This window comes from Wyeomyia smithii, chromosome 1, assembly GCF_029784165.1.
Source record: "Wyeomyia smithii strain HCP4-BCI-WySm-NY-G18 chromosome 1, ASM2978416v1, whole genome shotgun sequence".
In the NCBI taxonomy this organism is placed as follows: domain Eukaryota; kingdom Metazoa; phylum Arthropoda; class Insecta; order Diptera; family Culicidae; genus Wyeomyia; species Wyeomyia smithii.
Window position 1 is genome coordinate 8,141,587 of NC_073694.1, and position 13,227 is coordinate 8,154,813.

The 13,227-nt window shown below is 38.1% G+C and overlaps 1 protein-coding gene across 1 annotated transcript in view; it reads left to right on the top strand.

The window, feature by feature from the left end:
• The first annotated feature begins 239 nt into the window (after positions 1-239).
• LOC129728336 (paired box protein Pax-1) overlaps positions 240-13,227 on the top strand; it is a 149,744-nt gene continuing 136,756 nt past the window's right edge. The window contains exon 1 of the mRNA XM_055686774.1: positions 240-1,280. Within this exon, the coding sequence (XP_055542749.1) occupies positions 1,271-1,280 (10 nt within the window). The 5' untranslated portion in view covers positions 240-1,270. The remainder of the gene's footprint in view (positions 1,281-13,227) is intronic.

The following is a 13,227-nucleotide window of genomic DNA, read 5'->3' on the forward strand; positions in this document are numbered from 1 at the left end:
CCGGGCACGCCCCTTTTCACGCTGTCACTCAGCCAAACTGACACAACCGTACACGGCCAACCCGATTGTCGGTGTGTGTGTTGTAGGGTTGTTTTGGGATGGGTAATGTAACGAAAGGTTCACTGGCAATGTGCAAGGCATGACCCGGGCATGTGTGAGTGTACACGCTGCGCGTGTGTAGAAGCGCGTAGGGCGAGAGCGAGAATACCACGGTTCAGCTTCTTCACAGATGATCGCCGCAGTGTGCCATGAACGGAGTGATAGCCTAAACGCGAAAAGTTCTTGCTGGTCGTCATCGTCGTCGTCGTCGTTGTCCGTTGTCAATCGCAGTTACCGTCGTTTTTCGCGCGGCACGCGCTCTTGCTTGTGTTTTGTGTGCGAAGTCGCAATTTTTTTCCAGTGTAATTTGGTGAAAATCAAGCATAACTTTTTCTCAGTGGTTCCTGTTGCTGTTGGGAGTAACAAATTTGTTTTTTTTTCGTTCTGGGTTTACGAACGGCATTAAGTACGACAGCAACAGCAAACGGTCAGCAGGAGCACGGTTGACCGGAATTCACCACCCCGTTTCGGCTGTTTTCGGGCTGTGAACGAAAATGCCACATTGGTGTGCCGGTGTATGTGTGCCGTGAGATGCTCCAATGAAGAAGACAGGTCGATCCGTTTAGTTTTCCGACGAAGGTCTTTCTGCGGGTCGTGGTTCAGTGATTATGTGCTCGTAAAAGTGTCGTCATCCATGGTCGCACACGGTAGTAAACACTAGATTTTCGGGATTAACGTCGGTGCCGCGCCGAGAGCAAGCGAGGAGATGATGGTTGAAATCGTCTTCACGTAAGGATTTGCGCCAAGCATTAAAACTTTCTTAAAACTCAACTCATTGTGGATCAAAGCAAGCGAAATACCTTAAATTTATAACCTAGCAATCGTGGAGTAAACGAATCGTACATTTAACTATCAATAGGGAAAGTGCCTTACTGAACCGAAAAGCAGGAATACAAAAGATTTTCACAAAACCAGAACAACCGAAAGTACAAAACTATATCGAAAGTTTACAGTAGAGACAAGAGTAGAAGAGAAAAAAAAAAACAGTGGATTACCCAAAATCGTAGTGTTCGCAAAAGCCACAAAGTTGGAGCCGCTAGCAAGATTCTCCGGTTCCGATTTGTTGCCCAGGTTTAGCAACAAATCATCGGCCTTTATTGGCCAGCAGCAGCAGCAACTCTATTCACCGACGCCAGCGCCGGAGGACAGCCGAAAGGCGGCCGCCATCAAGATGGAACCAGGTGAGTGCCCTGACCTAGTCGAGTGACGGAGGTTTCACTGTCACACAGTTTCTGGCTGAAACACGACACGTTCGATCAAACTCCGGTAGCTGCAGGAGAGCTCCGCTCCGCGGAGGGGGATCGAAAATTGATTCTGATCTGGGAACAAAAAACAAAAAAAAAGTTGTCCGACACCCGAGAAAACATGAAATCAAGATGTGGTCGAAAAATGTCAAACCTTTATCTGAAAATTGACGTCTTTCTCTCGGATCTGTCTTGCCCGAAGGGGGTTTTATGTGAAAGGGCCTGTGGCCCTTAGTTTTCACAAGACGACGAACCGTCAAAATTGCCGCAGAACCGGGCTCAAAACAAAACTTGAAATAAAAAAACACAAAAAAAAACGATTAAACTGAAAGGTGCAGACCTTAGCTATTACTCCTCACTCAACTCGACTCTACGTTAACCCGGGCAGCGCTAATCCATCTTTCTCAGCTCAACCGGGCGCATCGCCCACGAAGCCTTCTTGGATTTGTTTGCCCTTCGCCCTTCGGGCCGGGAATAAATATTTGCTCTGCCTGATGCCTACTTGGTTTCGAAATAGTGTTGTTGTTTTTACTTCTTTCCATTCTGTGTGCTTTATTTAGACTTGAGACCTCTCATCACCTCTTAGTTAGTCGATCGGTCGGTCTGTCTGTCGGTCGATCGGGTTCTTCTTGGTCCAAGAGTGCTTTAATTAGGTGTTCTCGAGGACTGACCGCTACCGGAAAGTGCTACCGGCCCCGACGGTTTAGAAGACGGGCCCCGGTGTTTGAACTCCGCGCGGGGATTTTAGTGCTGTCTGTGCTGACACAAGGATTGCGGAAAAAAAAACACATACCCTCGCAGTGAGAGAATTGAAAGTGACAGTCGAAATGTTTACGACTTTCCAGTTGATGGTCGGAGTTGTCAACGATTGCTATGACGAGCTTTGATCTTGGCGAGTTTTAAGTCTTTAAACTTGTTGGATTTTTGGATTTTAGTTTTGTTAGTGTCAAATCGGAGGTGCGGTTCGCTATGGCGAACTCAATTGGTGAAAAAATTCTTGGAAAAATCAACAAAAAGATTCCAAAAAGACAGAAGCTTAAAGTCGGTTTAAAATTATACTAGAGATTAGAATTGTCACAGTGGTTCAAGAATTCCAACAACAAATAATCCAAACTGGTAGTGTTATTCTTTGACGTTAGGATTTAGGGTTAGAAATTCTAGATTTTCCTACAAGATTCGGTAGATTTGTGGAATAGAATCTAACATATCTGAAAATCAGAATCCAGAATTTAGAAACCTCAAACTGAATCAAAATCTGAATCACGTTTCAGATTTACAGTCCATAACATGGAAGATGGTATTTAGAATCCCGAATTCTGAGTCCAAAATCTCGCTAGATAGAAATTCTGCATTTAAAAGTAATTCAGATCACAGAGTCCAGAGTCCAGCGTTCGAAGCTTGATTTTTCGATCCTAAAACTCAGAGCTGAGAGATTCAAATTAAAATAAGGTTATGTACCTAGAATCCGGATTCCTAGATAGTTGAAATTTTAAAGAATCGGAAAAAAGTCAAAACCCCAAGCTTGAAGACTGGATAAAAATGTAATTCAGATTCCATATTCAACAATGCTCCAGATTTGAAATTCATATGGTAGGATTTGCTATTTAGGATAGTGAATCCGAACTTTTTGCCTGTAAAAAAGCAATTCAGGTCTAAAAATGCGCATGTAAAATGCGTATGTAAATGCGAGATTAGAATCCACAAGACTTAATTTGAAATGTTCAATCCAAAATCATGAAGCGAGAGTCAAAATTTTAAAACCAGGCGAATATTACAAATGTGATCGAAAATTTCATTTCTAAAATACACATTGCGATCTTGAACTTCGCAATTTAAAATTTCTACTCAAAATTCAGGCCCTGTGAACGAACTCCTGTGAATGCAGTAGCGTTACAAGACTCTACTTAAATAGTATTCAGAACCCAGTTCACCGTTTAAAGAACCAAAGTTGGCGGCGTTCACGATGCTAAATCCAGAGTTTGAACATAATAGTTCAGGATCATTCATTCATTCATAGCAAATTTTGGAACGAAATTTAAAAATGTTGGATCACATCTGGAACTTAAACCTAAGAAATGTCATATTTGAAAATTATTGAATTAAAATTTGAAAATTAGGAATTAATCTAAATTGAGTACTCTGATTCAATCCCAAACCGGGAATGCCGAAACCAGACTCCATCTGCGATAATTAAAATTCCCAAGTCTCGAAATTAAAATTCAAAATCCAGGATTCGGAAAGCGCTAGCCACGAATCACAATAAAATGTTATTATTTTTCTAACCTTTCCAAATGTAAAGCACATATTAAAGTTAAGATTTAAAAATGTTTGACTCTCGAGCCTTTTATGTTGCATTCTGTCAGATATTTGTGATTTGGAGAAGAAAAAATCACAGGACGGTTGTGTGCAAAGTCACGACCGTAAGGTTGAAGTAGAATACTTTTACAAGAAAGATAACCCGGCTGCTTACGTGTCAGTCATTTTTTCTAGTAAATAAACGTTGACTAATCAGATCAATTTGCCCTTCAACAAGGATTGACCATTTTCAATAATACAGTAAGTTGTTTGTTGTTTTGAGCTTGACAATTTTTAAATTTTGATTATGCGTAAAATTAATTTTTATGCAGATAATGAAAATTTTTCGGATGTCGTGTTCATGACTGAAGAAAAATATGATTCAGTACGTTCTGCGACACGGAGATAAAGTAAAATTTATAGCTTTTACAAATTTAAAATGTAAATTAACTCAAAAGAAAATATTAACTCTCCAATCATCAGGTTTTTATTGCATCCTGAAAGAACAATTTGTTGTTCAATTGAATATCGGATAAGATACCGATCACATCTTGGCGTTATCACTGACAGTGCGAATAAAGTATTCCTTGTGATAAAATAAACAATGAAAAGCTGATCTAACACTCAAATCTAGACGGCTCATGTGTTGTCAAAATGAGTCAACTTTTCATTGAATGCATTTAGCAGTGCCCGATATCAGCTGCTATCGATGCTGATACCCGTTGCAACTGCTACGCTATCCGTAGCCATGCCACAGCTGTGGTCCCTATCCGCTATCGCTGGTATCCACTGCACTGCTACTGCTGCTGCTAATGGAGGACTGCAGTTGTCGCTGTCTAGAACTATTATGAGCGGCTTTGGCTGAAACAGGCTCTTATATAGGCCAAATAGCATATTTTCAATTGCAAGGTATATGATTCTGTCGACCGTGCTTGGGAAGCAATCATATAACGACCAACCAGAGGTCGAATTTTTCGTTTTAACAAGGCTTGACTATTTCCAATAGTACAATAGTGTGAATAGTAAAATTACAATTATCTTCATTTGGGAAGAATCTTAGAAGATTTTCCAATCTATTGCTGCAAGAACGAAGGAAATCCATCGGATACTAACCGATTCATAAGCATTTGAAATTGGACATATTTTTCACTTTTTTCGGGTTTAGATTTTCATTTCACATCCCTATGTAGCCGAACTTCCTGAAAGAAGTATTCTACTTCAAAAAAAAAGTTGGGCGTAGAAGTCTAAAATCCAAGGGGACATATATTATGGATTTACGATTCCAAAAATCACTTATGTTTCGGAAACCCGATTGGAATGCCCATGGAAAAAAAATAAAATTTCCCAGCATGTTTCCTTATCGATAGATCCGGATTCTGACTGTAGCTTCAGCATGAATTTAGTCGTTTTTCGACACTTTTTCCAACTACTAACTTTTAACATACCATTTGACAGCAGTCCAGATTTTATCGAGAACAATTTTTGTAGTCTTCAAAACCTACTGAAGCTTGCAAAACCTACAACCTATAAAGGCCTACCTATGAAGGCTGCCTTCATTCATCTTGCACGGTGAAAATTTGTACTTGAAAAACAGGTTTTATTCTCAAATAAACTCTTGATTTTTTCATGCTCCTTCAAAAAAAATCTTAAATAATAATGTAGTAGTAGAAAGAGGCGTTTATGAAATACAATACATTTTCGTTGTACCACTTCTGAACAACCAATGCGATGGCGCTAAATCTTGTTGATAGCAGAAACTTTCTTCTCCAAATAATTCTTTGGCACAAGGCACAGGGTCTTCAATGACGTACTATGTTGCTCCCTAAATTGTCACAGTTGAAGCATTCTGGAATCGTTTCACTCCTCTTTTTTTGGGCGGAATAGCACAATTTTCGATATTCTGCTTATTCAAAACAGCTTTCAACGTAAACAATTTTTCATCTGATAAAATAATGTTGTGGGCAGCGTGCGTCTTCAGTAGCAATCGAGATCTGGCAACCCTGTCGGCGATGTTTCTTCAAGATAATCTGCGTTTCTTTTTTGTTTCTTGAAAGCTTCGTATCCAAGGTAATGTTTGATAATTTTCTGCATAGTGTTGAGTTATGACTCATATTCATTTCTGCTTGGGGACCACCGTGCCATTTTCCTTGAATCGATGTTCAAAACCAAATGTTTCTTCTGATCTGTATGTTGCTCATTCTAGAAAGATACAAAATCGTGATTTGTTCTCTACTTGAATCCATTGGAAATTTCCTCTGAAACGTTGCCTTTATTGCTTACAAGTATCGCACTCATCACAAACACAGCTGATTAACAGAGTAAGCCTCCTGATGCGAAAAGAGGCACTCCAATATATGTATCACTTTCACTGTGACACCCTGTAGAATAAACGATCCGATGTTGTTAACAGCGGATCAAGAATTCTCAGGCTAATGTGTATATTCCAACAACTGTTTTCGTCGAGACTCGATTTTTGGCAATAAAAATGAGATAATTTTTGAACTAAAAACAGATTTTCTCGATAGCATTTATTTTTGTTTTATGCGTTAATGGATATCACTTTCAAATTTTGATTTCTTAGTATGTATTTTGCGATGAGCATTTTAAAAAGTATTTCCACTTCATCATTACTTTCAGAAAGTAGCTACAGAAAAAAGCCATTTTTAAGTTTTAATTTCATTTTGTCCCACCTGACCTATGTAAAATTTTTTATTGGAATGAAAATAATCAATAAACCCTTCTGGTAAAATCAGGGAACTTCAATGTCGAAGTTGACTAGACACCCTGAATATACTTTGGTTATCAACTTCGCTTCACCTCTCTGCATATTTTTACGTGCAAAAAGAGAAACTTTCTCTCAAACTAACCATTTGCTGTAAAATTTCTATCTTAAGTTGACATATTCCTTTTTTGAAATTTTAACAACTAACAAATGGCCCCCATAAAACTTTATCCGGCCCTGGACGCACATTTCGTAGTTAATCCTCCATGATGGATCTGAGCTAGTGGAGTACCGCTGATTTGGGATTAAGTTAACATCTTTGATGTACAACAATTCAGTAGCTCCCGCTCCCGCACCTCTTCATCTCTAACGACTAGGGATGGGCGATACTGTCTGAAGTATCGGTACCTGAGTACTCAAATACTTTTGCACAAAACGATACCAAGTATCGTGGTATCGGTATAGAAAGTATCGTTGCCAAAATACTCGATGCTTTTGGCCAAAGTATCGATACCGTTGGTATCGATACTAGTATCGCTCATCCCCAATAGAAGGCATTGGTGGTATCGGTATCGTTTCAAAGTATCGTTGGCAAAGTATCGATACCGCTACTCATCGCTAGCAACGAGTATCGATGCCAAAATACTCGATGCTTCGGCTCCATGTATCGATACCGTTGGTATCGATGCAAGTATCGCCCATCTCTACTAACGACTGTTATGAAAAGGAATAGTACCTTGTCACCCTGGTGAGTGACTTTTACGCCTTTATATAGACTTTTTCTCACCGAGCCTCGTTAGTTACCCTGCCAAGCATCAACGGGCTTAATCTACTGAGATTCGAACTCATAACCATTCGCTTTCCAAAGCGGACTCTGGTACCATGAGGCTACGAGCTCCCCTCTACTCAAAGTCCATGTCTGAGATTGAGGGTAGTCAGTGTTTATTACTAAAACTTGGGCCGGATCAGAGCGGCCACACTGTCGGGATTTTCGGTGCTATATACTGGAACTAAAAACTTGCACGGTTACACTGCTGGGACTCTGGGAGGCACCCAGCCTTTATTCGGACGTGGAGAGATCTAAGGCGTCACAACCGTTTCATATAAAGGTTTATTCGCGACTGATATCTATCACATTTTATCGTTCTACTCAGGCTGAGATGCGATTCTATGGATGCTACCGGGTGTCGATAAGAATCGATCTAATCGATATTATATGATCGTAGGTGCGATCGTGTGCGTGTGGGATCAGTGCCTGGTAGCACCAATCAATAGCGTTATCGAACTCTGTCTCTGTTTCGCAACAGTCAGTAAAAATTGTTACAAAAATAAATAATACCTAAATAATCATTCATGACTTTCTCGATACCATTTTTGACTAGAACAAAGCTTGCACTTACAGTTAAGATATCTAGAGAAACATTTCAAAAGGTCCTATCTGCTTTGATCGATTTTTTGGGAGAGTCACTAAAGCTGAACCATTACCAAGATGAAAAGACGCTCCGGAAAAACGATGGAAGCAGATAGGACCTTTTGAAATGTTTGTCTGGATATTTTCTGAAGCTGTCCAGATTTTTTTGCGAACAAGCTTGAGTTTCAGGAAATATATTTTTGCGCCAGATTGTTGATGGAAAAATCAACTTCTTCAAAACTAGTTCTCAAAATAAGTGCAGTTCGATTTTAGAAATATATTGATACATGGATGTGAGAAATTTTTTTGGCGAAAACTCTTCTGAAGACCGCGAAGCGCTGAGTTAACTCATCTCAAACAAAAATCTCGCTTGTTTATTCATAGGATCAAGGACTGCACCAGGGCGTTACGCTTGTAATGTTTAGAATTTTTCATTATCCCCAAATCCATCTGCTGCACTATCGATGTAGTGTTGGGTGTTGAAAATTTAAATTCAATGGCCTGCGGAACAGTTGTCCACATAGACCAAAACGTTTGCACTTTCTTGGGGCCCTACTCCACGCGTCTCAATGAGAACTTGGCGTTGATAAATTTATTCTGACAACTACAGTACATCTTAGATTACGTCAAATTGTACTTCTAAATTCACCTTTTGGTAATATTTTGTAGGTTGAGCCTGATTCCTGTCCAATTTATCAAATTTACAAGAAATTAGATCGAACTGGTATTGTACTCTAACGGCTCGTTTTGATTTGTTACTGGATGACATATTAAAAGTTGTGTCAATTATTTCTCATTTAACCTTGTTTTACACGACGCTTCGCTGAGTATTACAACAGCCAGTTTGAATATTGCAGCACTCCGAAACTCTGTCTCGAGATTTCGACAGCCAAGAGAGCTGTAGTCTTCAGCAAAGTTGTTCAGAAGGTTATGATTCGAGTTTAATTCGCATTGAGGATTTTCCTCTAAATTTATCACTTGAATTCAACCACTTAGAAGGCTGTGGTCTTCAGGAAACTTGTTCAGAAAGTTATAGGATTTTGGTGCATGAACAGTTTGGTTGGAAATGAAACCTGTACGTGACGCTTATGTGTGTTAAGTTTCCAGTGTCATAAACTATATTTATCTCGAAAACCAAACTGCTTAGAAGGTTGCAATTTTCAGCAACTAAGCGAATAAATTTTTCAGGAGAAATTATGCAGTTCAAATTGTTTTGTTTTTCAAATCTTTTCAATGATTGATTTACATTTCATGTGTTATTTCTGAAACATTTTATGTGTTCTTTCATTGAGGCAGAATACAACACGAAGTTAAAATATTTCTCAGCTCACATCAACACCCCTAGTGCTATTGGCTTAAGACCGCATCTCTCTAGGAAGTAAGAATCGCACACTGACCTTATGAACAACTTTGCTGAAGACTGCAACTTTCTATAAAGTCGGAACGGTGAGACATGTCAAAGTACAGAGAATTGCGTAGCCCTTCTGAGCCGAATCTAATTGGTTGGAATCATGAGAAAAATGCAGGTAAAAATACGAGAAAATCTATGTTCCACACGCGCCACATAGCGATGAAATTATGTACAAAACCGTCTACCGTAAAATTATTTTTCTGTTGTCAAATTGTTAGTTTTCTACTGTAGATGATTTTGTCATATGAGAAAGTATTGTAGTGACAACGGGCTGTCCATAAACGCCGTGAGTTGAGGCATAATTCAGTTTTTTTTTTTCGAAACAATAAAAAAACCTCGTCAGTAGGGTGTCCCAAAAGAAAAATTCGATGTTGAAAAAGTCAAAATGCTCAGCCTTACAGTGAAAGATGATGTGATTTATAGCATTTTTGTAGAACATTTCGACTTTCTAAAAAATTGTTTCAGGTTGCCCAAACGTGATTTTCGAAAAAATGACTTTTTTAAGCTACAAACCCACTCTTTCGCACTTTTTTCAATTTTGTTCGATTCCTTAATTTTTCCATATATTTTTTTATTTTTATGGGGTTGTTTTTGAATATTTTGCATGGTTCAGTTCAGCCTTGCATTCAGTTTTTTGACTCCCAGAGCCCATTAAACATCACAAAAAAATTAATTTTTCAAATAATTTTCAGATAAAACTCTTCAAAACACAAATAAAAAAAAATTTTGATCAAGAACTGAAATTTTCATTGCAAAGCCGGATTTACGATGAAAATTTAGATGAAAAAAGATACTTGATATCTTATCGGGGAGCTGAGATATTGGCATTTATCTATGTGATGGAAAACTATGCATTTTAACAATTATGTTAAATAACTGTTTTATTTTAAGAGATAAAAAATAACAATGCTCAGAGAACAAATGCATTTTTTGATTTCCGATAACTTAGTAGAAGGTTTAAAAATTCGGAGAAATCTGCGAAAAAAGTTAGAACGAAAATTGTGATTTTTAGTAAGAGCTGGAAACATGATGTCTTCGGTAAAGTTTCTTGTTTTAAGATAACCTAAAACTTTGTCAAAGACACCTTGGGTCTATCTTATTCTGATTAAAAAGTAAATTTTTTATCTCACTCATTGGTGGATTGATCATCCATCTTCCTACATTAAAAGATACATTTTTGAATATCCTGAAACTTCTCCAAACCTACCCTACGGCTATAATCAACATTTGAATCACTATTTAAGATACATTTGAAAAATAAAACACTGTGCAATAGAGATATTGAGCTTTAGTGGCATTTTTGACAAAATGCATAGTTTTCCATCACATATATAAACGCCAATATCTCAGTCCCCCGATAAGATATCAAGGATCTTTTGTCGTGGAATCCCGTTTTGCAGGAAAAATTTCAGTTCTTGATCAAAAAATTTTTTATATATATTTTGAAGGGTTTTATTTGAAAATTATGAGAAAAATTCACTTTTTGTGATGTTCAATAGGATTTGTGAGTCATATAATTGAATGCGATGCTGAACCAAACCATGCAAAATGTTCAAAAATATTCCCACAAAAATAAAAAAAAAATATGATAAAATTTAGGAATCGAACTGATTTGAAAAAAGTGCAGAAGAGTGGGTTTGTAGCTTAAAAGAGTCATTTTTCATAAATCACGTTTAGGCAACCTGAAAACGATTTTTTAGAAAGTCGAAATGTTCTACAAAAATGCTATAAATAACATTAACTTTCAATTTAGGGTTGATCACCTTGACTTTTTCAACATCGATTTTTTTTGGGACCGCCTATTGGGTACCCGGATACCCACCAAATAAAATGCTCCTAATTTCTCCAATTGTTGACTGATTTTGGATCTAGGCCAGTCAAAAGATTGGAAAATTAATCTATTTTTAGTATATGGGACCGTTGGCCCCATATGTTGTTCACTAATTTGGATCTCCGGGATCACGTTTATGAGCTGAGTTCAAGTGATGACGGTGAGCATGGTAGCTTGTGTACCACTAGTGTGCTGATTTAAAAGCTATTTTTTTGTGTGAAATCAAGTGCTTTTGGTGATCTAGTGCTAGTGATCCGACGGCATAATTGGATATCTCAACGGATAAGTAGAAGTGTCTTTGAATGCTTTTAATTTATTCTGTTTTTTATCGATTTATTTTATACCAGCGCCGACCAACGCATCTATGTTATATAGACGCTACGGCTGCTGATTGAAATTTCATTGTTGTGTTTTTTCATTGTTCATTTGCCTTTAACCTCCGTTGTTGCTGGACGAGTCCAGCGTATTGGTCTGCAGCAGCTTCGGCTTGTTTGCAGCGGGAAGATGGATTGTGGCAAATGTGGTAATATCATTCGCATTAGCGACGATCCGGTTGTTTGTGTTGGTAAATGCAAATCTCAGTTCCACAGAGTGTGCACGCCCCTTACGAAAATAGCAGCGAAAGTTGTTAATGATAATGATAATATTGTGTTTAAATGTGTTTCGTGTTCATCAGCCTGTGATGTTTTTGAGTGAGTTGACAAAGATGAGAGATGCCTTATCATCTGTCTCTCAGTCGCTCACAAATAATCAAAACAAAATTGAAACCCAGATAAATGTTGCTGTTTCTAACGCGATCGAGACTATATTGAAATCTGTCAGCGATTCTCTTCGTGAGAGTCTGGTAAACATTGAGACCAGTGTTGCCAGAAAGCTGGATGATTTCAAAAACCAAATAGTCTTAAATACCGATCGCGATAGAAATAATGGTCCAATGAACAGAAAAAGTAGTCGAAATGAGAGAACGGTTCACTCTGAATCGGATTCTAACCCCAGTAAAAAGATGTTACTAGTACGTGATGACGAGGTTTTTTCGGAAAGTTTACCAACATACGCGAATGTTTTAGCGAGTTCGACTGGGAGTATATCAAATAAATTACAGAAAAAGGAAAACCGTAAGGCTCGGCCGGTCATTGTGATCAAACCGGTCGAGACTTCTCGATCTAGTGAAGATACTAGATGTTTTTTGAAAAAAACTTTAGATCCAAAAATTCACAAAATCAGGAACTTTAGAAACGGTAAGAATGGCACGATAATTTCAGAGTGTGCAGTAGGGGATAATGTTGAGGTTGTTAAAAAAGACATTGAAAGCAACCTGGGTGAACGATATAATGCTGTTATTCCCACAATCGCGAGGCCTAAGTTGAAGATTGTGGGAATGAGTGATCGATATTCCTCCGATGAATTCATAGACTTGTTGAAAAGTCAGAATGATAGCATCGGCTTTAAAGAAGTAAAGGTTATTGCCGAGTATGAAAATTCACGCTTCAAATATAACAAGTTTAACGTGATAATCGAAGTTGATCTAGACACTTATAACTGCCTAATGAATGCTGGAAAGGTAAGCATTGGGTGGGACAAGTGTTTTGTACGAGAGGCCATAAATGTATTGCGTTGCTTTAAATGTGGCGAATTTGGTCATAAAAGCACAGAGTGTGTTAATCCTGAGACATGCTCTAAATGCATTGAAAAGCACAAAACATCGGAATGCGCTTCTACTGATTATAAATGCGTAAATTGTTTAATACATAATAATGAGTTAGAAATGAATTTGGACGCGAAACATCCAGCATCAAGTTCGCAGTGTCCAGTTTTTCGCAGACTGTTTGAAAAAAGAAAAAGCAACATGTTGTCAAGTAAATAGCAGCTGAAGAAAATGCAATGTGAGAGGAAATTAGAAATAGTTTATCTTGATATTGCTGGTTTATCCACGAATTATGTTGCTTTGCGGCATCTTGTGGAAAAAAAAACGACCAATGTTAGTATTGCTGGCTGAAACTCACATAGTGGAAGCTGATGCATTCGATCAATATAGTATTCCGGGTTATAAAGTTGCTTTTTGCCTTTCACATTCCAGACATACTGGTGGGGTTGCTATTTACGCCAAGGAATCAGTCAAGTTCAACATTCTATCAAACGAATTTGTCGAAAACAATTGGTTCCTGGGAGTATCAGTTCAGAGAGGCATGACGATGGGAAATTTTGGAATAGTCT